A 22,847-nucleotide genomic window follows, 5' to 3' on the forward strand; every position below is an offset into this window, starting at 1 on the left:
GGAGCCACACCGCAGGTTATGTCTAGGTCTCCTCTAGACCAAGGACGAAACACCCTTTGATGGGGGGGCCTACTTGTGCCCCTCAGTGTTTTTAACATCATGGCTACGGCCCTGACACCTTTGCAGCTGTCTGTGGATCACACTGGTCTGAAGATAAGATAAGTTAAGATGAGATGAGATGAGATGAGATGAGATGAGATGAGATGAGATGAGATGAGATGAGATGAATTGTTAAGATAAGATGAGATAAATTAGGTTAAGTTAAGTTAAGTTAAATTAAGATAAGATAAGATAAATTAAGATAAAATAAGATTAGATTAGATAAATTAAGATGAGATCAAATAAGTTAAGATAAGATAAGATAAGATAAGATAAGATAAGATGAGATGAGATAAATTAAGATTAGATAAGATAAGATAAGTTAAATTAAGATAAGATAATTAAAGATAAGATTAGATGAGATAAATTAAGATAAAATAAGATAAACTAAGCTAAGCTAAGTTAAGTTAAGATAAGATAAGATAAGATAAGATAAGATAAATTAAGATTAGATAAGATTAGATTAGATAAGATAAGATAAGATAAGATAAGATAAAATAAAATAAAATAAGTTAAATTAAGTTAAGATAAGATTAATTAAGTTATGATAAGATAAGTTAAGATAAGATACATTAAGTTATGATAAGATAAGTTAAGATCTGTCTCCACACACTGACGCTCGGTGTGTTTCCATGTGTTTAAGGAGAAGTCATCATGGCGGCGCCTCCTTTCATCATCACAGCCATGTGAGAGCAGCGCGCGCTTCTTCGCATCCTCGTGAGTGTCTTCTCCGTTGCCAGGACGACCAGAGGGGCTGACCCCGGCCACGTGACATGCTGCAGCAGTCGTAGTAGAGAGTGTGTGTGTTAGTGTGTGTTACATTGTGTGTGTTAGTGTGTACGTTACACAGTGTGTGTCGGTGTGTGTGTGCCGCCCCTCGCTCAGATCGGCCCGGGCAGTCAGTGGAGCTGTTCGCCCGCAGACAGGCAGCTCACTCCGGGCAGCGAAAGATGGAGACGGCGACGGCGACGGGGGATCGTATTTTCGCCGCGGAAGCCATACTGAAGCGCCGCGTCCGCAAGGTGAGACACACCGCCGCCGTCCCGCGTCTTTCGGCCGCCTGCAGATGTTGGCCCTCGGTCAACACGGCACGGCACGGCTCGGCTCGGGTCCACTCGTGAACATACAACGCTAGCGAAGGCCTCGGTGCTGCCAGATGCCTTTGGTTAGTCACAGCTAGCTTGGGGCTAACTAGCACGGGCGTGTGGGAGTAGGGCAATAAAACGGCGACACAAAGAAGAGGCCAGGAGCTGTAACAGGAGGGAAATGGAGGGGCCCGACGTCTCTGCTGCGAGCTAACGGGAGCTAGCGCTACACGGTCACTGTCTTCATGTCGGACCCGACTCACGTCGAAGAGGCTGTTCGCTCCTGCAGCCTCTGATTCATGGGCCATTAACACATTAGTCCCACATCTCCTCGTGTCCTGTGGAGGAGACAGGGGTTCACCGACCACAGCTGGTTGGTTTTTATCAGCCTGTTGTGGCTTGTATACCACGAAAAGACCCCATAAATGAGGGTCGGATGCCATCTTAAGAGCCTGGTGCACACAGCCAGGCCTCCGGTCCCTGGACTCCACAGTGGTGCCTCTGCTTGTTGGGATGCAGATGTGCTTTGTTGAGCCTAAACTGGGGAATTCCTGTGTCACAGCAGGACGTTTCCAGCTGCAACACCCCAATACGAAATATAAGAACATGCTCCACACAGCTATTATGTGTATTTATATATATAAAGTGTATTTCCATCATCGACCAAACAAAACTATTTAAATGCAAACACAAAATCTTACATGAAAAGGAGCAGAAAGAGGATTAATCTTATATGAACTGTCCCTCTTTCACGAGGCATTAACGAAGCAAATCATTCAATTATCTTAAAAATAAAACTAGCTGCAGGCCAACACAGCCCCTCACGTCCCTCTATTAGTTCCTAAGTTCATTTGATACCATTCACAGAAGCGCACAAAAGGATTTACCTGTCACAACACAACTTAATCAACGCATTTAATTTTAATTCCTCAACATAATGGTTTTATTTGTTGTTTTTTTAATATACTGTTTGTTTTTAGATTCATTGGTTTCTTTGTTGGGGTTGTTCCACCAGCCACAGCTGACTGAGGTTGTTTTTATCAGCCTGTTGTGGCTCGTATACTGGAAAAGACCCTATAAATGAAGGTTGGATGCCATCTTGAGAGACTGGTCCACACCGTCAGGCCTCCAGTTACTGGACCTTTTCTGCCTGTTACAGCAGGAAGCTTTCAGGCACATAACACACTATACAAGATGTGAAAATACAAGAACACGCTCCACAAAACTATACAAAATCTTAGTATTAAATAGTGTCAAGAATGAGTATTCCAATGTAATCGAATCGCTTGCACTCAAACACAACTTCCATTTAAAGGCCCGATACGAGCTCTCCATTAAAATTTTATTGAGAGTGACTCGTCCTTTTTTGGCAATGCAGATATTTAATGGTTACCGTGCAGCTCGAGTTCCCTCTGTGTGGAAAAAAGTTTGTGAAAATCATGACTTCATCGAGTGTATGGGATTTTAAATGGGAGGGGATGAGCTCAGCAGTAAGGCATCCCCCAACTAAAAGTGATGGTCCCTAACTGAAATATAATTAAGAGCAAATATGATGTTTGCCAGACGAATATCGAACCTGACAAGGACTGAAACATGATTAAGTTTATGTGATTATGATGTTCTGCTTGAAAAGCATCCTGCAGGATCTGATTCTGTGTAAAATCCAAGAATAAAGTCGCTGCTGCAAATTAATTCCAGATTTAAAGTATTTTATTTTGAAATCTCTCTTCACTGTCTTATAATTGCTGCTTTCACTTATCCACCTTCTGTCTTTGTTTTGCAGGGGAGTATTGAATACCTGGTAAAATGGAAAGGATGGGCAATGAAGTAAGTGATGAATTTAATGTAAATATCACAACCCTCAGTCTCTTGAAAACGAGGCATTCCTCTGTGTTGTCGTGCTTTTAAAATGTCCTCATAATGAACCTGAGATGTGGATTAAGTGGATGTTGCTCCGTCCTTGTTCAGGCACAGCACTTGGGAGCCAGAGGAGAATATTCTGGATGACAGGCTGATAATGGGCTTTGAGCAAAAGTGAGTACACGATGACAGAACATACACCATAGCTGCTTTCAGACATTCTGTCATGTCCGGACATTTTCCTGAGATTTTCTGGTTTCTGGCTGTATGTGACAACGTAAATGTCAGTTGCTCCCGACATTTCCTGGCACTTTTCCTGCCAGCCCCCTTTAGTAAAATATCCGGGAAATGTCAGAGTGAGTCCATCTAAGAATACAGCTGCAAAAATGTCCAGAAAATTCACAGTGAGCCGGTGGGAGTGTTGATGGCGGTTCTGACACGTGACGGACGCAAAACTGGAAGAATAAAAATATCTCAGAATGCAAACTTAGGATTTTGGCTCTAAACTTCAAATCTTATTTGGCAAATCTATTTTGTTTATTCAAGTTTTTAGTTCTTGTTCTTGCACAATGTTTTGTCATCTCACTGGAAGTTAACTCCTGTGTCTCGTAGTGCTTGTACTTGCTCTGTTAGTGTCTTCACATTCTGAAGTCCTTTATTTCTGCTGCCAGGCCACTTGCGCTGCATGTGAGAGTCGATGTTAAGACTGAAGCTAAAACGGACACCATGAAACTGACAAAACTAAAATGAGGCATCAAGTGGAAACTAAAACACAAGACGACAGAGAGAGGCCGACTTCAAGCAGCCTGCATGTCTGACTGCTCTACTTTCACACGCCCACAACCTTCATCAACCTTCTCATTTGATTCGTTTCATATTTGCTCATCCAGACGTCTCACTCTGTTTTTAGCTTGTGTTTGTGTGTTGGTTAACTGTCGTTTCTTTCTTCAGGGAACGGGACAGGGAAATGAACGGCCCGAAGAAGAGAGGACCGAAACCCAAAAACTTAGTCTTGAAGGTAGATTTCGATGTTTGTGAATCTGCATGGACCTAAACTACATATTCTTAATATTCAAATAGAGTTAGAGACACTTATGTGAGTGGGAGCGAAGTGATCAAAGGTGGTGTCGTAGGCGGATTTAGATTTTAGATTTGTTCAGGAAACAATACTTAGGTTTTCAACTGCTGCCCAGGGGTTAATCGACTTGTTGCAGAACTGATTTGGTCGATTTAAGGTCAAAACACCACACTAAATTGAAGTCCTTATTAAATCTGGTTTGGAAGTGTTTTTAGTTGAGGTACACAGGCAGCATTTTCAGGTATCTGCACCTGGACATAGTTTAATCCCAGAAATCAAGCATTTCCATGTTTTTATCTTACAAATCACAAAAAGCAGGATTCCTAGACTAACATTGGAAGCAGATTGAGTATTTTGCCATCCAACTTTTCAAACTAGCACATTCTTTTTCTGTGAAAGTCAAACACTCACTCCTGCAAACACGGTTTCTTAAATTGTTTCTTTCAGGCACGTGGTCATAAAAAAGAGCCCAGCAGCCAAGCCGCCACCGCCCGCCAACAAGCATCCAGCGCCCGCCAAGCCTCCACCGCTCGTCAGACCACATCACGCTCCGCCTCCATCCGAGCACCTCCCTCCTCTTCTGCCTCACCTCGTCATTTGCCATCTTCGTCCTCCTCTTCCTCAACCGTCGCACCCTCTCCCAAACTCAACTCCCTCGCAGCCACCCACAAGCTAAAGAAGGACATTCACCGTTGCCACAGGATGTCCAGGCGTCCTCTGCCCCGCTCAGACCCCACAGGGCCTACTTTCTCTAACCCTGGTGGTTTCCCCTCCCGCATGCTTGTCTCTCCGTTCTCCGAGACCGTCCGCATCCTCAACCGTAGGGTCAAACCTCGAGAGGTCAAGAGAGGTCGGATCATCCTCAACCTGAAGGTCATTGACAAGCCAGGCAGGGGTGGCGCAGCTGCTGGCAGTAGGAATGTTTCAACAGGACGCCATAACATCCCTTCACGCAATCGTATCATTGGGAAAAAGGGAGAGGCCCCATATAGACCTTTCCAGCCTCCTCTGAAGATGCTGGGGTTCCCAATGTACGGGAAGCCATTTGGGCTGCAGTGTGGAGGCCCTGCGGCTTTCCCTTCCCACCCAGGGTCATGCTCTAGCACAGCAGCCAGGGGCAACCACACCACCTCCTCTCAGTACAAGTCACCTCCATCTCCTTCCAGCTCCAGCGGCTCTGAGGGAAAATCTCCCACCACCTCCAAGCCCCCCACTGGAGCCTCACCTTCCAGCGAGGATCCCAAGCCCAGTAAACCTCACACAGACACCCAGAAGGGGCAGAGCGCCAAGCCAGCCGCTCCCGCCCCATCCTCGGATGCAAACCCAGTGTTGTCAGCGTCACCCTTCCTCCCCTCCTCACCCTCTTCTTCCTTGGAAGACGAGGAGGAGGGTGGTGCCCTGGACCGCATGGAGCCCTCAGAGGGAGCCAGGAAAAATCCTCGCCAATGCCAGGCTAAACGCCCACCGCCCGCCACTCCCCCCTCCGTCCCAGCCGGGGACCAGAGCTCTGCCCCAACCGAACCCAAGAGGGTGCCTGCCGAGGGAGACCCTGACTGGTACCCCGAAATGGCGCCAAGCTGCAAGGATGTTGTGGTCACTGATGTCACCACCAACCTTGTCACCGTCACAATAAAAGAGTTCCCCTCCCCGGCCTCCTGCCCTGCCTCCCCCTCTGCCAGCCCCGAAAATGCCTCCTCCCCTGCCCCTGCGGCCACCTCCGACAACCCCTCCCCAGCCAAGCCATAGGAGAGCAGATGTTATGAAGTCGATCGCCATTGATAAGAAAATATCATGCCAGTGTTGCCACTTCAGCCCCCTCCTACCTTTTCCTTAAAGGTTTGTCCATATTTGTGTATCGATTAATGAAATGTAATGTAACTTTACACCACCCAGCCATTGAATAGTGGAAAAAAGCATATTTTTATTAAAAGGAAACTATATGAATTTGAAATGGGGCAGCTAATACGCCCTTGTTGTCACTTAAATTGCCATATTTTGATCAATTGCACATCACTGACTCTCGGAAGCAGACGGAGAGAAAAGATGTTTGTTTTCTTTCTCTTGTTCCAGACATAGTGAGTTTAGCTTCTCTGGTGTAACACAAATGGAAAGTGTTGTCCATCTGTTGTGTCGCTTGAGCCTTTATCAAGCGACTTGTGGTGCGTTTGAAAGAAGCTAATATATTTTCCGATCCACGCTCTGCGGCGGAGGCTGATCCAGACGGCCTTCGGTGTTACGCCAATTTCCTGCCCCCTGTTCTCATCTGAAGTCCAGCTTGTTAATGATAAGTGAGGTGTTGTGTCTTTGCACTTAACACAGTTGGACTCTCATATATTGCATCAATACAGCGAGGTAAATACAATGCACTTGACTGCATCAAAACAAAATGACCTATGTAGTTCATCAATTTTTCAAGGCCTTTTCCTCTTGCTCTCTTGAACGCACATGCATATACGTACAGAACGCGTCAGTATTTATATGCACGCACAACCTTAAAAGCTGCAAAGAAAAATACTAAAGCAGTAGTTTTTAAGTTATTGCTGTCCTTACTGTCACTCCTTGCTTGCCTTGTTTTCTCACAAACCCACCACCTCTTCTGTAACGTCCACCAAGACTCTAAACTGGCCTGCGGTTAGTCATGAAATATTCTCCTTTACGTCGTTTAACTTCTCAACATGTCAAGGTCTAGAGGGTCCGTGAGCTGAACACAGTTTAGACTGATGCTACCAACTGAGAGCAGCTAGAAATTGTCATTTGTTGAAGCTGTGAGCCACTTGGTTAGTGTTTGAAGTCTTGTGTCTTTTGGCCTGTTCCATAACTTGACAGGTTTGCCTGTTTACCTTCCACGTGGCAGGTAGAGTGAAGATCTTGTTCGTTTGGCGTTCGTAGGTCTGTCTTTCAGCCAAGTGCTTTATTTGTCGTCTAGATGACCACTCAGAGTCCTTGACAGTACAGACACTTTGGAATGGTGGAGCCTGAGATGGAACCACCGACCTTCTGGTTAGTCGACGACCTGCTCGACTCCTGAGCCGCCTCCGATGGGAGCTGAGGTTCCCCTGCTGCTCTTGGTTCAGTAGATTTTTTTTTCATGAAGGGTAAAAAATAGCAAAACAGTCCTTGAAACACAACTTTGTGTGTGCGTCTGTCAGGGGCATCATGGGACAGTTGTAAACAATGTCATGTACCTCGATGGTCAGGCAATAATCTTCATGTCAGACGGTTTGATCCATTATTGTTTTTTAAAATCTTTATTCAAGACTGTGATCTTTCAGTTTGAGAGCAGGACTTATTGATTTCATGTTGTAATGCTTTCAGTCAAAACCTTGCGCTTGCACTCAAATAGCCCCTGCTTGTGCTCAAACTGTTCACTTGCACTCAGATATTTTTTGTTGCTTGGACGGATTTTCCGAACCACAGCTTCAGCTCTTCTCCTCTCGCTCACACCTCTTTTGTGGTGTGAGTGAAATGTTTGCTGCTCTTTGATTTCTCCTCTGCTCTTGGATTTTATCTTCTGAGCTTGGATTTTTTTTTTGTCCAAATTCCCCGACCAATAGAATGTCAGGTGTAATGTTACAAAATGAAATCGTCCGTCACCCAGACGCTCACAAGTTCTTTACCATGAAACTCTGACAAGCTCAATCCCTGCAGGTTTTTTTCAAGCCTTTCGAACGCCTGGAATCTGGGATCAAACTTTTTGACCCTCAATAGAATCTGAAGTTCTCGGCCCTTTGAACACAGACTCCAAACCCTTTCTCTGGTGCTTTCTGCTCTTTCTCGACCTTCCCCGACCTTGACTTTACTCTGGTGTACCTGTGTGTTACAGTTTTTAAAAACAATCTTCCGCTTGTATTGCCTTATAGCTGCTCCACTCAACCCCAGTTACACTCCAGGTGACGTTTACCTCGTCTTACTCGGCTCCTCAGAGAGCGTGATTTAATAAAAAACACTCTCAAACCATAACTTTAACGTGGTAACTTTAAGAATCACCTCATCGTAAACTGTAATAACTCGACTGCTTTTGTTATCATCTTCTCTACAAGTCTACAAACACTGACGAGGACGATGTCGCCTCCTCTCCTGTCACATACTGGATGGTTCTAGTCGTCGTCGATACTGTTTCAATACTCTGATAGGTTACAAATGGAAGGATTTATTCCAAAATGACATATACATTATATGAAGAAATAGACACTGTTATGAAAAGGTCAATATCTCAAATTCACATGAAGATACTTTAAGGAAGGACAGTACTTAACTTCAGCTCTGATTTGACGTGAAGCGTGAACGGACTGAATCGTTTATAATTTTCCAGAAACACTATGAATTCAAGGATTATTTTCTTCGCTGAATGGATATTTCGCAGTTTGGGATAGATTTTTTTCATCTACTATATCTTTAATATCTTTAAGTGGTGGATAGAAGTGACTCTTGCAGTTGGTAGATGTGTAAGGTATTAGGCTGCTAAGCGACGTTTCTCGTTTCTTTACTTTCTCATACGGGGTAGCACAACTCAACTTAGTGGCCTCTCATTCAACCAAATAGGGCTGTTGATTTTGTTATTTGAATTTTTAAAGCTTTTTTCCCCTTTTTGAATTGTGTTGCATTTATATATATATATATATATATATATATGATGTAATTTTAAGTGCTGGAGTAATTTGGCACTAATTGAGGAAAAAAGGAAGGATCCTTGTTTAAATGTACGGATAAATATGCTTAATGAATTTAAATTGTGCTTTTTAAGCTGTTTTTCCCTTTGTACTGTACTTTAATAGTTTGTTTTTTTAAATATGCATAATGGTGTTAATGTGATGCTGTTTATTTGAATGCCATTTTTTTTAAATAGTCCAACATGGGTTTGTGCAGAAGACGAACCCCCGACTGATTTTAATGTGTGAAGACTGCGGTTCTGTCTGTTTTTATGCTAATATGAATAATGTACATTGTATTGATGGTAATGACGAGGAGGTGGAGGATAATTATGACATTGAAATGTATCTGAACTTCTGAAGCATGTTTTGCAAACCCTTATTGTACAGATTATGTATTCAGTGTCATGTTAACTGTTACCGATGTTGCTTTCTGTGTTTCTTGTACAAGGCTTTTAATTAAAAGCTCCTTTAAAAAAAAAAACAGCTTGCTTCCATTTGCTTTTTCATTTGGTTTCCTCTAAGAAGGACTTGAATATAGGACGTACAGGAGGCTACTGATTATACATAGAAGCAAAACCTTGAATGAACATCTACAGCAATTAAATTCACTCATATGGAGCACAAATTTTGTTAAATTCAGACCTCTTGAGGTACAGGTTTGTACTTTTAAAAAGGAAAACTCGTCTGTTTCTGTTAGGAAGTGGCCAAATGAAGGTGACAAATGTTCTACAGCTTCGTCGCTGTAAAAAAAAAGAAAAAAGAAAAACAACAACACTATCCTGTAAAGCTTTTAAGGTTTCAGTGTACAAAATGTCTGCCTTTCATTTGTGCCTGGAATAAGCTCACTCACCTCCCTGCAGAGGAGCGAGTGACCCTGACTGGCACATCACACAGACATGAGCCGATTCGTTCTGTAACTTAATTGCTCGGATGGAAGGATAAATGGATAAATAGATGGATGGATATTATCTCTTTGAGTAATCAAAACGAAAGACGAAGAAACAAATTTATCTCAATAAAAATGAGCCTATATCGACGCCAAGGCCCAACAGTCTCCTTCACTTCAATCAAGTCGCACCAAATTATACACAATCATAGATATCAGTTCCCTCAATATGCCAAATTTTTTCCATCAAGATCCATTAATCATTTCATGAGAAATTGGTGAGAATGTTAAAACAAACAAACGCCCCATCTCACAGTGTTACAAGGTGATTTTAAAAAACTGGATCCGTCCCTTTGTCCAGATCAACACCAGAATGTAATGAATTCCCGTTTGACAGGTTCTCTCATCTCTCCATTAAGTTTTGTGCAAAGCTGTTGTGTAGTTTTTGCTGATAATCAAACAAGAAGTAAAATCCTCCCCTCGTTGGCTATGATGCAAAACTGAACAGACATACATAATGCATGATTCTCATAGAGGTTGTCAGAGTCACTGCCGACATGTAGATGCAGTCGAAAGTGTTTCACTGTACATGTACTACCATCAGTCCACATGCCTGGTGCCACAGGGCGGCGCTGTTGAGCTGCTTTGATGCACTCAGAGCAGTGTGTGAGGGCCAGGGTGATGTTAAGGTCGTCTGGGCTTTCATCTCTCAGTGTTTTGATGTTGTGATGAAAAGCCACAAACACGGAGTTCAGACAGATTTTATTTACCTGTCTGCTGCTCAGACACGTGAAGGATGTGAGGAGCAGAAGAAGAGGGATGTGATCCAGTGGTGTCTCCTCGCTGGGTTCGTCTGTTCCCTCTCAGGCACGCCACCACCAGGCTTATGAGCCAGATGGAACTGAACAGTGGTTTGATACGAGTGGCCTACATCTGCAAGTGTGTGTCTGTGTGTGTGTGTGTGTGTGTGTGTGTGTGTGTGTGTGTGCAACATCCACCACCTCTGCAGATTAATCCCCAATCTGGGCGACTGGTCACTGCGGGGAAGCCTGACTGGAGTCGGGCTTGAGCCTCTGGTTGTGTTGGAGGTTTGTAATAACGATAATAATAATAATTTGACAGACACAGAAAAAATGCATTCACACCCTGTAAAACCAGTTAATAAATGAAACCAATATAAGACAGCATAAGGTAAAGGTGGTCATTACAAATACAGAGAATAGGAGCAATAAAAAAAAGAAAGGCCAGTAAATACAAACACAAATCAATAAAAGATAAAAAGATGACATCACATTAATTGAATTAACAAGCATGAGCTCTAATGTTTACGCTCCATTTCAAACCAAACCATCAGAATAATATTTGGACAAACACACCTTCAGTTGATTGTTTAACTATTCAGAGGTTTAAACTTCTTCTACGTTCACATTTAACACTGACATAAATACCATGTGGATAAAAACAGGAGACACATTTTTGGAGAAATAAAGTAAAAGCTGGGAATATCTTATTTTTCTGCGAGTATTTTCCCTCTAGAAAACCTCATGTAAGTTTTGTGTAGATATTTCAGACTCAAATCTCGTTTCACAAGCTTCAGTTTACGTCGGAAAGGGAAGAAGAAGTCTCTGGAACATCAGAGTGAGAGACAGAAGTCACACAGGGATTAATGCATCATGGAGGAGAGCTGGTGCTCGACAGACTGAAGAGAAACGCAGCAACACGACGAGCTGCACTTTACATTCACTCCTTATCTGCACCAGCGCACTGAAATATCTCAGCAGGCCGTTTGATGGATTGCCATGAAATGCTGTAACAGTGGTTTTCGGTGCCCGCAGGATGAATCTAAAGGACTTTGATGATCCCCTGACTCTTCCTCTGATGTCACCATGAGGTTGATGTTTGGGGTTTTTTAGAGAAAGGGCCTTTTTATTGGACGGATTAAACTTTGTGCGGGGGCCTCGCGTCCTCCTCAGAAATAACTTTGTTAGTTGTTAGTTTTCACAGATTCATCCTGAGCTGCACGTCTCTGTATAAACGAACTAACGTTGAGAGAAAACTGTCTAAAAGTGATCTATCCGGCGCTTGAGGAGAAACTTTGGAGTGTTTGTTTGCTGAACAAGGCCACGGAGGACGAGAGTGTCGGGGGTCGGATCAGAGGCTGTTGGTGGTGAGCTGCAGTTTGCACGGCCTCCTGGGAAAAAACACATTCTTCATCGCCGCCTACTCAGACCAGAAACCTCAGTGTCGAGGCCCCAGAGCTTTTCTGTTTCTCCTTCTTCGTCGTCTTCTGTTATACAGAGCCTCCTCCTCCTCCTCCTCACCATAAATTGCCTGTGAACTTCTTCTTTGCCCTTCAAATGCGATACTGTCAATTCTGTGGATACTTCATGCAGACTACACATGTTGTAGGACACACACTTAACGATTTCAGTCCCCAGTAACTGTGTCGTTGCAGAAGTGTGTCTATCGTGCATGTATTTGAGTCAGTGCATGAACCTAAGGTGGCATTTCTCACTATATCACAGATGAATTATACTTCACACAGGGAGCACATCTGTGGGAGTGACTGGCCTCTTCTTATGTTTGAGTTTTTCCTTTTTGAAATCATAAATTCCATGGCTGTGGTTGTTTTTAATGTTTAGATGCCACACCTAAACCTAATTCTGACCCTGAAGCCAAGTCTTAACCCTCACAACCACACACAGCCTTTGTGAGGACCAGCAAAAATGTCCCAATGTCACAATGCCCTCATGGTATTGAACCAAAAATGGCCTTAAAGATAGACCAACACAGACACACAGACACAGACACACACACACACACACACACACACACACACACACACACACACACACACACACACACACACACACACTGATCCATCACCTCTGCTGCTGCTCTGACTGACGCATGGCCACAGCCTCGCTCCTCCTCTCCCGCGGTCCCCATGGTAACGCGCGGAGGAGAGCAGCTTAGCAACAGAGAGAGAGAGAGAGAGAGAGAGAGAGAGAGAGAGAGAGAGAGAGAGAGAGAGAGAGAGAGAGAGGGAGCAGCTCTGGACCAGACAGCGCGGAGCCACCTATACACCGGAGCTACACGGAGCGAGCAGCAGAACATCTGGAGAACATCTTCAACGTGTAAGTGCCTCATTTGTAACATGTCTGGGTTGATCTCAGTGTAGGTTAGAACGAGATGCTGATGGTGTTGTGATGCAGGCTTCTCTCCGTCCTCCTCCTCCAGGATCCCGGTGTATTTATCTGTGATCTCCACACTCAGCATGAAGTTCGTGGTGGTGCTGGTGGGAGCGGGCACCTTGGCCTTCCTCGGCGCCGTCATCTGCATCATCGCCAGTGTTTATCCCCGGAAAAACGCCGCGCCTCTCGGCGACAACAGCACCCTGACATCGGAGTCGCTGCTCCTGGAGCCCGGCTCGGTGGCTCACGCCGGCCCGCTGGGCGCGCTGCACGGAGCCGAGTCCTACGGAGGAGGCAACGGGCTCGGCGGCATCGGACTGGAGGTGCCCACTCTGAACGAGCTCAACCTCGGCGAGGAGACGGGAGGAGGCTCCGCGAAGCAGTTCAGCTTCAGCCGCCTGATCTGCACCCCTGTGCCGGTGGGAGAGTGCAAGACGAAGGACCTGAGGCGGGAGCAGCAGCAGGCGGACGAGCCGCTGTACGGAGCCGGGGACGAGGACTGGACTTACCTCCGCACCACCGCGGAGGAGCTCCGGCAGATGGTCCTGCAGCAGAACGACCAGATCCTCATGGACCAGAGGACCATCCGGGAGCTGACGGGGAAGCTGAGCGAGTGCGAGAGCGGCCTGGAGGACGACCGGACCGTCCCGGAGCGGAGCATCGGGGTGTGGAGCGGGAACCGGCGCGTCATGGCCGGGGACGAGGTGAGCTCCTCCACCGCGGCGCAGCTGCAGACCGCGCGGGCTGTGGAGGAGCTGGCCCGGGCCATCATGGACCTGAAGGACCGCATAGAGAAACTGGAGGTGAGTCCAGGGCAGAGTCACTTGGGAGGAGCCCGTTGTCCCTGCGGCTCCACATTTGTCTGACAGCAGGAGATGAGGACTCATAACAGAATTATGACTCAGCCATTGTTTTCCAGGGACTAATTTAGACCTGAACACCCACTTCTCCCAGTGTGAAGGCCAGTTTAGGACCTCTGGGTGAAAGTGAAATAATCCTTTTCAGATATTTTCTATTACTTGACTAAAATGAGCCTCAAATGTCAAGTTTAGTAAAGTCCCACATCCCTCTGCTGCTTTCACAGATCAAGGCTTTAAATGCATCTTCCTCTCCTCCAGCTTTTAGCTTCACTTCTCCTCTCACAAGTCACTACTCATCACTTTTTATTATGCACACGCTCCCCTGCATGGACCCAAGGGAAATCTGTCCACCCCGCTGGCCCTCACCCACCCACCCACAGCCAGCCACCCCCCTCCCGACTGGTGTCAGCCGCCTCTCCCCTTCCATCTCTGCATCCAGCAGCAGGAGAGGGAGGATAAATAAAAGATGAAGCTGGCTGGACAGGAAGGAGGAGGGTGGTGCTGTTGATGGAGGAGAGTCAGGTGTGTGTGTGTGTGTGTGTGCTGAGAGTGAGATGTATAGAGATGTATACACACACACACACACAAACATACACTGCCGCATCACCGCCACCCTGAGCACAGTCAGTTACAAGGTTGTCTCTGTCAGTGTGAATTTATATCCTGGACGTCCAACATCTCTTCCTGCCTCAGCAGCTCTGTTGATATTATATATCGCCCTCGCAGCCGCCTCATCCTCACAGCAGCGTCTCTCCCTCTCTCTCTTTTTACTGCTGCTTCACCTTCACCTTCTGTGATTATTTCTAACGAGCTGCAGGAAACCGGCGTGTTTGGAATGGGCTGTTCTCTTGAGCTACTTCCTCATTATTACTTAACGATAGTGAGTCCTCCTCAAACACAATATACTGGCACTTTATATTGTTTGTGTGCAGAGCTTTTTATAAACAGTCCCTGGTGCAGAGTGAAGTTAGAGAACGTTGTGTTCGTCCTACAGACTTTCATGGTATTTATAGTTGGCATGCAGACGTCCCATGTTGTCGGACATAGAACACTGTCAGTCCCTGGTAGTTGTGTCTTGTGCAGAAGTGCGAGTGTTGTGCATGTCAGGGTGCATGAGTCAGGGTGGACTCTGTTCATTTGAGTCCGTGCATGAAATATAAGCACAAGTAGACACAATGAAATGAGGCAACAGCCCCTCAGGTGACATTTTTCAAGTTTCTCTGCAAACCAAAGAGAAATAACTGCTTTATTTGTGATTGCAAAATCAAATCCAAACACAAAATGAATCATTTCCACTACGACTGTACTGAACAGTAACATGCTTCTATTTATGCTGATACAATGAAGACAGGAATAGACTCTACTTGTTCCATTATGTTAAATGTCCTAACGTCCTCCAGGTGCAGCTGAGCGGGAACAAAAGGTCCAGTATCTGGACCAGATGTTCACTGTTATATATCGAATCTATCAGAATAATCACAATCTCTCCAGCAGCTATACTAAAGCAAATTGATCAGGATGTAATCATTGATATGTGCAATAACAAAACATAACACACACTTTATACAGAAGACAGAGTCTGAGATGTTTGTGTATTTAAGGCCACAGGCAGAATCTGCTTAAGTCCAATGGAAGGAAATTAATTATAAGCAGAGCATTTCATCTTTAGATCTTTATTAGGGAAAAACTATAAAAGGGAATCTCGGAGCTTCCAATGGCATCAAAAAGAGCACACGTGGGAAATTGAGAAAAATCCAAATTCAGTGGAAGCTTCACAGCCTTCACAGCCCTCAGCCTTTGTGATGTGTATACAACACATCACAAAGGCTGAGGATGAATCCATAATGAAAGCTATGAAAACATGAATGAAAAGCAAAGCAGTGCTGAGCATGTTTAGCTTCTGAGCGCAGCAGGAACGTGTCATGACTGTCAATCCTTTAAAAACAACTGATGTTACATAGAGAAATACATTTTCATACGTTGAAACTACAAGTGCTAATCTGTACTACAACTATCAAACTACACCAAAAGCCTCTATTTGACTCTAAATGGATTTATAATTTATAAAATGAACATCATGCTGTATTGAAGAAGATGCAGGATTCAGGGTCTTCCTCATTGGCTTCACTTTCTGTACCCGGAGCCTACGTCCAGTCAGATAACTGATGTTCTGTTCTATATAAGCTATCTCCACTAAACCCTGTTGATACTAACACCAGGCTGCTTTCATCAAAGCTCTCCCATGAAGTGGTTTTTAGTTTTCTTCTCTTCAATGCATTTCTTTTATTTTCTCTCTTTACATCTTTTTTGTCTTTAATATTTTAAATACCTACTTAACCTGTGTTTCCCCTCCTCCCTCTCTTGCAGGCGGAGATAGGCCCGGCTGCACTGAACCTCACCGACTCATCCCTGGGTACAAGCGGCAGCAGCAGCAGTAACACTGGCAGCAGCAGCAGCAGCGGCAGCCCGGGTGGTAACACCGTCAAGGCCCCTGCTCCACCTGCCGGCAGTGCTTCCTCCCCACCTGCAGCCGCCGCCCCAGGCAGCCGCCGTCCCGCCTCCCCTGCGTCCCCCGCTTCCCCTGCCCCCAAACCCCCCGCTCCTAAGGTGTCCCCCGGGCGTGGAAAGGGCACCTGGAGGGTGGAGGACCTGGAGGGGGAGCTGGAGCGCAAGATAAAGATGTTGGAGAAGGAGCGTCAGGCCATGAGGAAGGAGACTCATGGGCAGCACGAGAAGATCAATCAGGGGCTCGACACGGTCAACCACCGCGTCACTGAGCTCGAACACAGTGAGTGTGGGGGGAGACAGAGGTGATGGGGCGGTGGATGAGGGGATGTATGGATGACCTGATTAGAGAGGATGTTAGACCACAGCATCCCTGAGCTGACTCACATGAGAGCTGACACTTTAATGAGCTCGGTGGGCGAACGGTGTCATCTCTGCGGAGAAGAGGCTGTAGATTAAAACAAGTGATTCACGAGTGCTGAAGGTTGTGAAAATGTCAAATGGGGCCGGGAGAGGGAAAATATTAATGAAATGGAAGTAAAAATTACCAAAATCAATTACTGCTCCTCCGAGTAACCTGCAAATCTTCATAATAAATATATATTTATAAATGTTTGCGGTTCTGAAGGGGTTTCGTTGAGTTTGATCTAGCGTCAAGGTAACTGGAGGTGAGAGCTAACGATGGGAGAAGTGGAGAGAGACGGATAAAAAGAAAAATCACTTCTCGCTTCTGCTTTTATCTCCGTCACTCCCCCGGCCTCTCCGCCTGTCTCCTCATCCTCCTGCTGCAGCATCTTCACTGTGGCCTCGAGTTAGAAGAGTCCATCATTACCTGTAACAGGCACTGTGGGGGCGTTTGTGTACGAACTGGCGGGGACAAGCACTAATGACAGGGTCCTTGTATGAATGGGCCATTAACACATCAACAACACTTCATCTCAGCCTCATCTCTGCACCTCCCTGTCTGACTGTTTCTCTTTATCTCCCTCGTCTGTGTGTCCGTCAGCGCTGACAGAGCCGTCGTTCCCCGATGGCTTCGTGCTCTCCTTCCCCATGCGGACTAACTACATGTACGGCCTGGTGAGGAAGGAGATCAGTGAGATGTACGCCTTCACTGCCTGCGTGTGGTTGAAGGCCAAGGAAGGAGGCATCGGGACCCCCTTCTCCTACTCAGTGCCGGGGCAGCCCAACGAGCTGGTGCTGCTGCAGGGCGTCCACAACCCCGTGGAGCTGCTCATCAACGACAAGGTACGCAGGTTGTTTATTGTGTTGTGAAGGAAATTAACGACTTCCTCTGGTGAAAAAGATTGAGCATATTGTACCCTGCAGGCTTCCTTCTAATTAGTCAGGCAAAAATAGACCGAAATGGAAATCGTTATTAGTTTATGATTCCAATCTCGGAGCCCATGGGCTATCGTCTGGGGATGAATTAGCCTCTGTGGGGGGGAAGGGGCTATATTTTGGGGAGTCGGCCCAAGACTCTGTTCACTGTTTACAGTTTTTGGATATGTGTGTCGATTGCCCTCTGTGCTTTACCAACCATTTAAAACGGATGGTGCTCTTGAGCAACGCATCAAATAATTCAAAACTGCATTTTTAATAACAGTGATTTACCGAAGAATAAATACAACAGCAAATGGGGACATTCATTTGAATATAATATTTTTCTTCCAAAATAAGATGGTGCAAGAGTCCCAGAGGAACCCGGGTCGTCTTTTTATTTCGTCACGTTTGTTGTGGGCCCACAGCAAACATATGTTACCGAGGGGACGCGGCGCAGAGGGCAGCTCGAGCCAGATGTCGTTTTATGTTGTGTGTTACTGCTTTCTTTTTATAGAGCTTAAGGCTTATAGCCCCCCATGGCAGAGCGGAGTGCTGGTTTGCAGCAGTGATGGGAGGAAGGTTGGGGCAGGACTGAGTTCTGCTGACATAAACCTGTCAGGGGAGGGTGTAACCACAGCCACTGTACTCTCTCACCCGTAGGTGGCGCAGCTGCCCCTGTCCCTACCGCAGGACGAGTGGCAGCACATCTGTGTCAGCTGGACCCTGAGGGACGGAGTGTGGAAGGCCTATCAGGGCGGGAAGATGAAGGGCAGGGGGGAGGGGCTGGCTGCCTGGCACCCCATCAAACCAGGAGGGGTCCTCATACTAGGACAGGAGCAGGTGAGACGGACGGATGGATGGATGGACAAACTTCTGAAAGTATGGACATTGGACCGATTGGTGGATGAACAGATAGATGGACGGATGGATGCATGAATGTGTGGATGAACGGTTCAATGGATGAATCATCAAATGGATGGATCAACAGTTTGATGGATGAATCATCAGGTGGATGAATAAACTCTTTGAGGGCTGCACCGGCAGCTTTTCACACATGAACAAACAGAAACCTTAAGGACCCTCCATCACCTTCATTAGCGAGACATCCACGTTACATAACCATTATGAAATCTGACATTATCCGTCCTCCATTGTGTGAAAAGAACGACGCAAAGGCCGTTCAGCATCTCATTGTCAGTGCATAAAGGCTCCTAATCAGAGCGCTGTGGGCCCGATGCTGCAGTGATGCAACAACACTTGATTTAATGGACATTTTCTAAAGAGAGGGAGAGGGAGAGGGGGGGAGAGAGAGAGGGAGAGTGCTTTATTAATCTGTCTGGTGGATGGATGATGATCCCGGGACATTCCCTTTACAAAGATGCTTTGAATGGACATTTAAAAAAAAAAAGTTTTTAAAAAGAGGAATCATCAAAACACGATATTTCTTTTCATGGATAAAGCTTTAGCTGCAGTTTCACTCTCACTGGACCAGAAAATACAACCACAGTATTTACTTCACAGCAATGTCCTGTAGTTCTCAGGATTAGATATTATATAATCACCTAAATATACGACATGTATACATCCAGAAAAGTGCATTATTGGAACATATTTTAAGGGTGAAGGACCCATAATAACTTTCAAGAGGTACTGGTCTTGTTTAATTTTTTGTTACACTAACGGCTGAAATGTTACAAGGCTGACATACAAAACACAAACAGTAAACATTGCCCCAGTAGTTCCTGTTCACATCCAACCATTCTAACTCTTTTTCAATCTCCTCCTCCTGAAGGATACGCTGGGCGGGCGATTCGATGCCTCGCAGGCGCTGGTCGGGGAGCTTTCCCAGTTCAACCTGTGGGATCGGGTGCTGAAGCCCATCGAGGTGGCTGCCCTGGCCGAGTGCAGTTCCCCCGCGCTTGGCAACATCGCCCCCTGGACCGACCTGGACGTAGATGTTTACGGCGGTGCGACCAAGGAGTCCCTGGACCCCTGCCACGCCGCCCAGAGATCCAACCCCTCCAGCCCCAGACAGTGAGGGGTGACGGAGAGAATTCGGCCATGGGTGGTCGGGGTATAGGTCGTTTTATGAGTTGATTCAAGCGTTTGAAGGCACATCATATTGGACTTTACAGTATATTTATTTGTTTGGGGAAGGAAACCTTTCTGGTGGAGCGAATGTTAGACCTCTGTGGTCGTTCAGAGTGGTGTATCTGTTTTGTTTTTTGTGTTGGTGTCCACGCTCGTGTGTTAACTTCTGCAGTGAGATACATTGAGTTAGCGAAGGCTGCATGGGTGGATCAACTTCTGGCATGAACCGGACTATGATGGAATATTTCCATAAGCGATTATTAATTGCCTCTGGTTAAATGTACCGCTGTACTGTGGGTAATAATGTGTTGGGCCAGTTAACTTCACGCGGTGATTCAGGCAGAGGGCTGGGTTGGGTTCGGATGCCGATATGGACGAACCTCTCATGATGCCATATCCAATCCTTTTCTTCATTTTACAGACAGAAAGTTCTATCTTTGTTTTCGTTGCGTCCAGTTAGCGGAAAGTGATGCTATCATGGTAACAATGAAAAAAGGAGTTTTGTTCTTTTTTTTTTGACTCTATATGATCCTGTTGAATAACGTCTGTGTTCTTTTAAGTTTTCTATATTGCGTACCATGATTTGGTAAAACGGTGGTCTTATAAATGTACAGTATATTGTGTAATGTATCTCTGCTAATGTTGCTCTGTGCCAGTCTGCTGCCCCTGCTGTTGCCTCACACACACACACAACTCACAGTCCTGCAGAGTCAAGTCGCAGATTTTTTGTTTGCAGCTTAAACGAAGCAGCGCTCGACCTTTTGATTGACGTCTGAAATTAACACTCGATGTCTAACTCACACACCGATCGGACACCGAGGCTACATCCATACTACGTTCTAGTTTTAAAAAACGTTTCACTGCTACTCTGGAGTTTTCAAGCACCTAAAAACGGAGAAACCAGGACTGTGTTGTAACATGAACTGGCCAAAACGGAGATGTTTGGAATCGCATGCCCAGCGTACTCGAATGGTCATGTGATGTGCTTTTCCAGATGTGTGGACTGGGATTATTATGCTTGACTCACATGTAAGCGTTGCGTTAATGCCTTGCGCTGGGCGTGACCTATTCTGGGTGGTATTGCGATCATCATAACGACGGCAAGACACACAACTAGTTATCAATACAGTGATAAAGAGTAGCTCATGGGAAATAAAATCCACAACCAGATGAACACACACCAGGTTCAACAGCTGCCTCCGCCTCTGCTTTCACATAAACGTTTGCTTAGGTTGTGTAGCTCTGTGGCAGAAGGTTTGCAGTTCAACTCCCGAAACCCTCCCGCAACCTATTTCCTAAATTTCCCTCGGGATCAACAAGTATCCATCTATCGATCTGTTTGATTGGCTAGCGGCTACGCTTGAGTGTTGGCTTGATCACGATTTCATTGGCTGGAACCTACACGATAGCTTGAGCTCTGCAGCAAGAGCAACGCAACACAACGGACCCACAATGCAACAGATGAAAGATGCCACCAGCCCCTTCAAAGTGAATTAGCAGCGTTACGGTTGACGTGTCCAACGCGGAAGTGTGAGTCCAGCGTAACTGATACAGAGCGAAAAACACACGAGTGGATGGAGATCGTTTGGGTTTTAAAAGGAGAACGTACCAGTGTGGATGTAGCCTGACATCTGAGTAGCTTTTCTGACATTGTGATGTATCCTTGAATGTAATCCAGATGGAATGTGAGTAAATGTGCATGACCAGGGTCAAATCTGCTGTCACTTCAGAAACAAAGTAGAAATGTTGGTGTCCGTGAACTGCCCCCACGCTCTCTGAAGCACACAGGTGTCTGTTGGTAAATCACATCCTCACAGAACACATGACAGACCGTGAGGATTTACTCTATGATGACCATTTTGTACTGTGCATCGAACTCTGTATAAAAGATCAGCATGAAATATTTGTGTTTATTTAACCTCGGAGCGGACAGAGACGGTAGCAGGCGGCTGTCACCACCTGACAAACTGAAAAACCCACAAACCAAATAAATAAATAGATTAAAAACAGCACATGTGATGCATTTGATTCCCACGTCATCTTCTCCTCAATCCGGAAGCTGTTGAAATGTATGTGACTGAGACCTTTTACATTTCTGGTTTCAAAAGCATCTAATGGCATTTTTACATAACGTGAGACGGAAAGAGTTGAAAGTTGATTTATAGTTGAATTATAACATTAATAACAATATAATGTCTTATGTGTGACAGTAATACAGTATAGAATTAATAACAGAATGAATATCTGCTTCCAATCATAAATAATCATCACAAAACATGGTGGAGACCAAAGGTTGGAAGCAAACACACCAGGATGTTTTTATCTGGTGTAGCTTCATCCAGCAAAATATATATTTACCTATGCTGTGATGCTGAAAACTCAAATTTTTTAGATTAGTCCTAATCTTCCGTTCTCTTTAGTTCAATGCAAGTTCAAAATGGTCATCATAGGAATCGAGATTCGAGAGGGTTGAGGGTTTGAATCTTAAAATACTGTCAGTTTTACCTCAAGACATCAGCCTGTACAACTACAACACATAGACACTGAGTTGTAAAGTGCCTGCCTGGGCTCTGATGCTCGAAAAAACTGTTAAAAGTTTAAATGTTTGCTTCGTCGTCGTCGTCTCTTTCTTCTCCTTCTCTCTCTCTCTCTGTCACTTTCTCTCTCTCTCATGCTTTTGGTCGTTGAAGGCTGTGACAGTGTTGCACTCGTCCTTATTTGCATCTTCATGGATCTTCTATGATATTGTGAAATAGATGGAATAAAATAATAAAAATGGTTATGACAACATTTCCAGACTCGTAGCTCAATTAATGTGTGTGTGTGTGTGTGTGTGTGTGTGTGTGTGTGTGTGTGTGTGTGTGTGTGTTTGTGTGTGTGTGTGATCCCCTTTATCTCTTTACATGGTCACAATAAGAAAAAAAGCAAGTCGCCATAATGTGATGTCACCCCTAGGTCGCCCATAATTGTGTGTGTGTGTGTGTGTGTATAAGTTGGTTGTGAACAGTTTATTGTGACAGATATTTACACACCTCAGCTCATTTGGGTTAGACCTCAAGCTACTGCCCTTTATGACCCAAACACACACACAGACACACACACACAGACACACACACACACACACACACACACAGACACACACACACACACACACACACAAATCTCGTTTCGCTGAAATGAGACTAGATAAACTGCCTATTCGCTGTTTGCCTGT

At 45.3% G+C, this 22,847-nt stretch overlaps 1 protein-coding gene across 1 annotated transcript; it reads left to right on the forward strand.

The window, feature by feature from the left end:
• Positions 1 to 760: 760 nt before the first annotated feature.
• Positions 761 to 21,583, forward strand: LOC117766164. Its single transcript, XM_034592966.1, has 11 exons — positions 761 to 1,121; positions 2,968 to 3,011; positions 3,153 to 3,218; positions 3,996 to 4,062; positions 4,570 to 5,865; positions 12,643 to 12,797; positions 12,901 to 13,657; positions 16,082 to 16,502; positions 17,226 to 17,467; positions 18,203 to 18,382; positions 19,335 to 21,583. The coding sequence occupies exons 1-11, from the start codon at positions 1,050 to 1,052 to the stop codon at positions 19,578 to 19,580; spliced, it is 3,546 nt and encodes a 1,181-aa protein (XP_034448857.1). The 5' UTR covers positions 761 to 1,049; the 3' UTR covers positions 19,581 to 21,583.
• Positions 21,584 to 22,847: the final 1,264 nt, after the last annotated feature.

Source organism: Hippoglossus hippoglossus, chromosome 1 (genome assembly GCF_009819705.1).
Source record: "Hippoglossus hippoglossus isolate fHipHip1 chromosome 1, fHipHip1.pri, whole genome shotgun sequence".
Lineage (NCBI taxonomy): Eukaryota > Metazoa > Chordata > Actinopteri > Pleuronectiformes > Pleuronectidae > Hippoglossus > Hippoglossus hippoglossus.

What these genes read in the sequence shown, in the direction of transcription:
- LOC117766164 (XM_034592966.1), top strand. Translation starts at nt 1,050, where the DNA reads ATGGAGACGGCGACGGCGACGGGGGATCGTATTTTCGCCGCGGAAGCC. An exon ending in TGGAAAGGATGGGCAATGAA is followed by an intron (nt 3,012 to 3,152) that starts GTAAGTGATGAA and finishes GTCCTTGTTCAG; the next exon opens with GCACAGCACTTGGGAGCCAG. An exon ending in ATAATGGGCTTTGAGCAAAA is followed by an intron (nt 3,219 to 3,995) that starts GTGAGTACACGA and finishes TTCTTTCTTCAG; the next exon opens with GGAACGGGACAGGGAAATGA.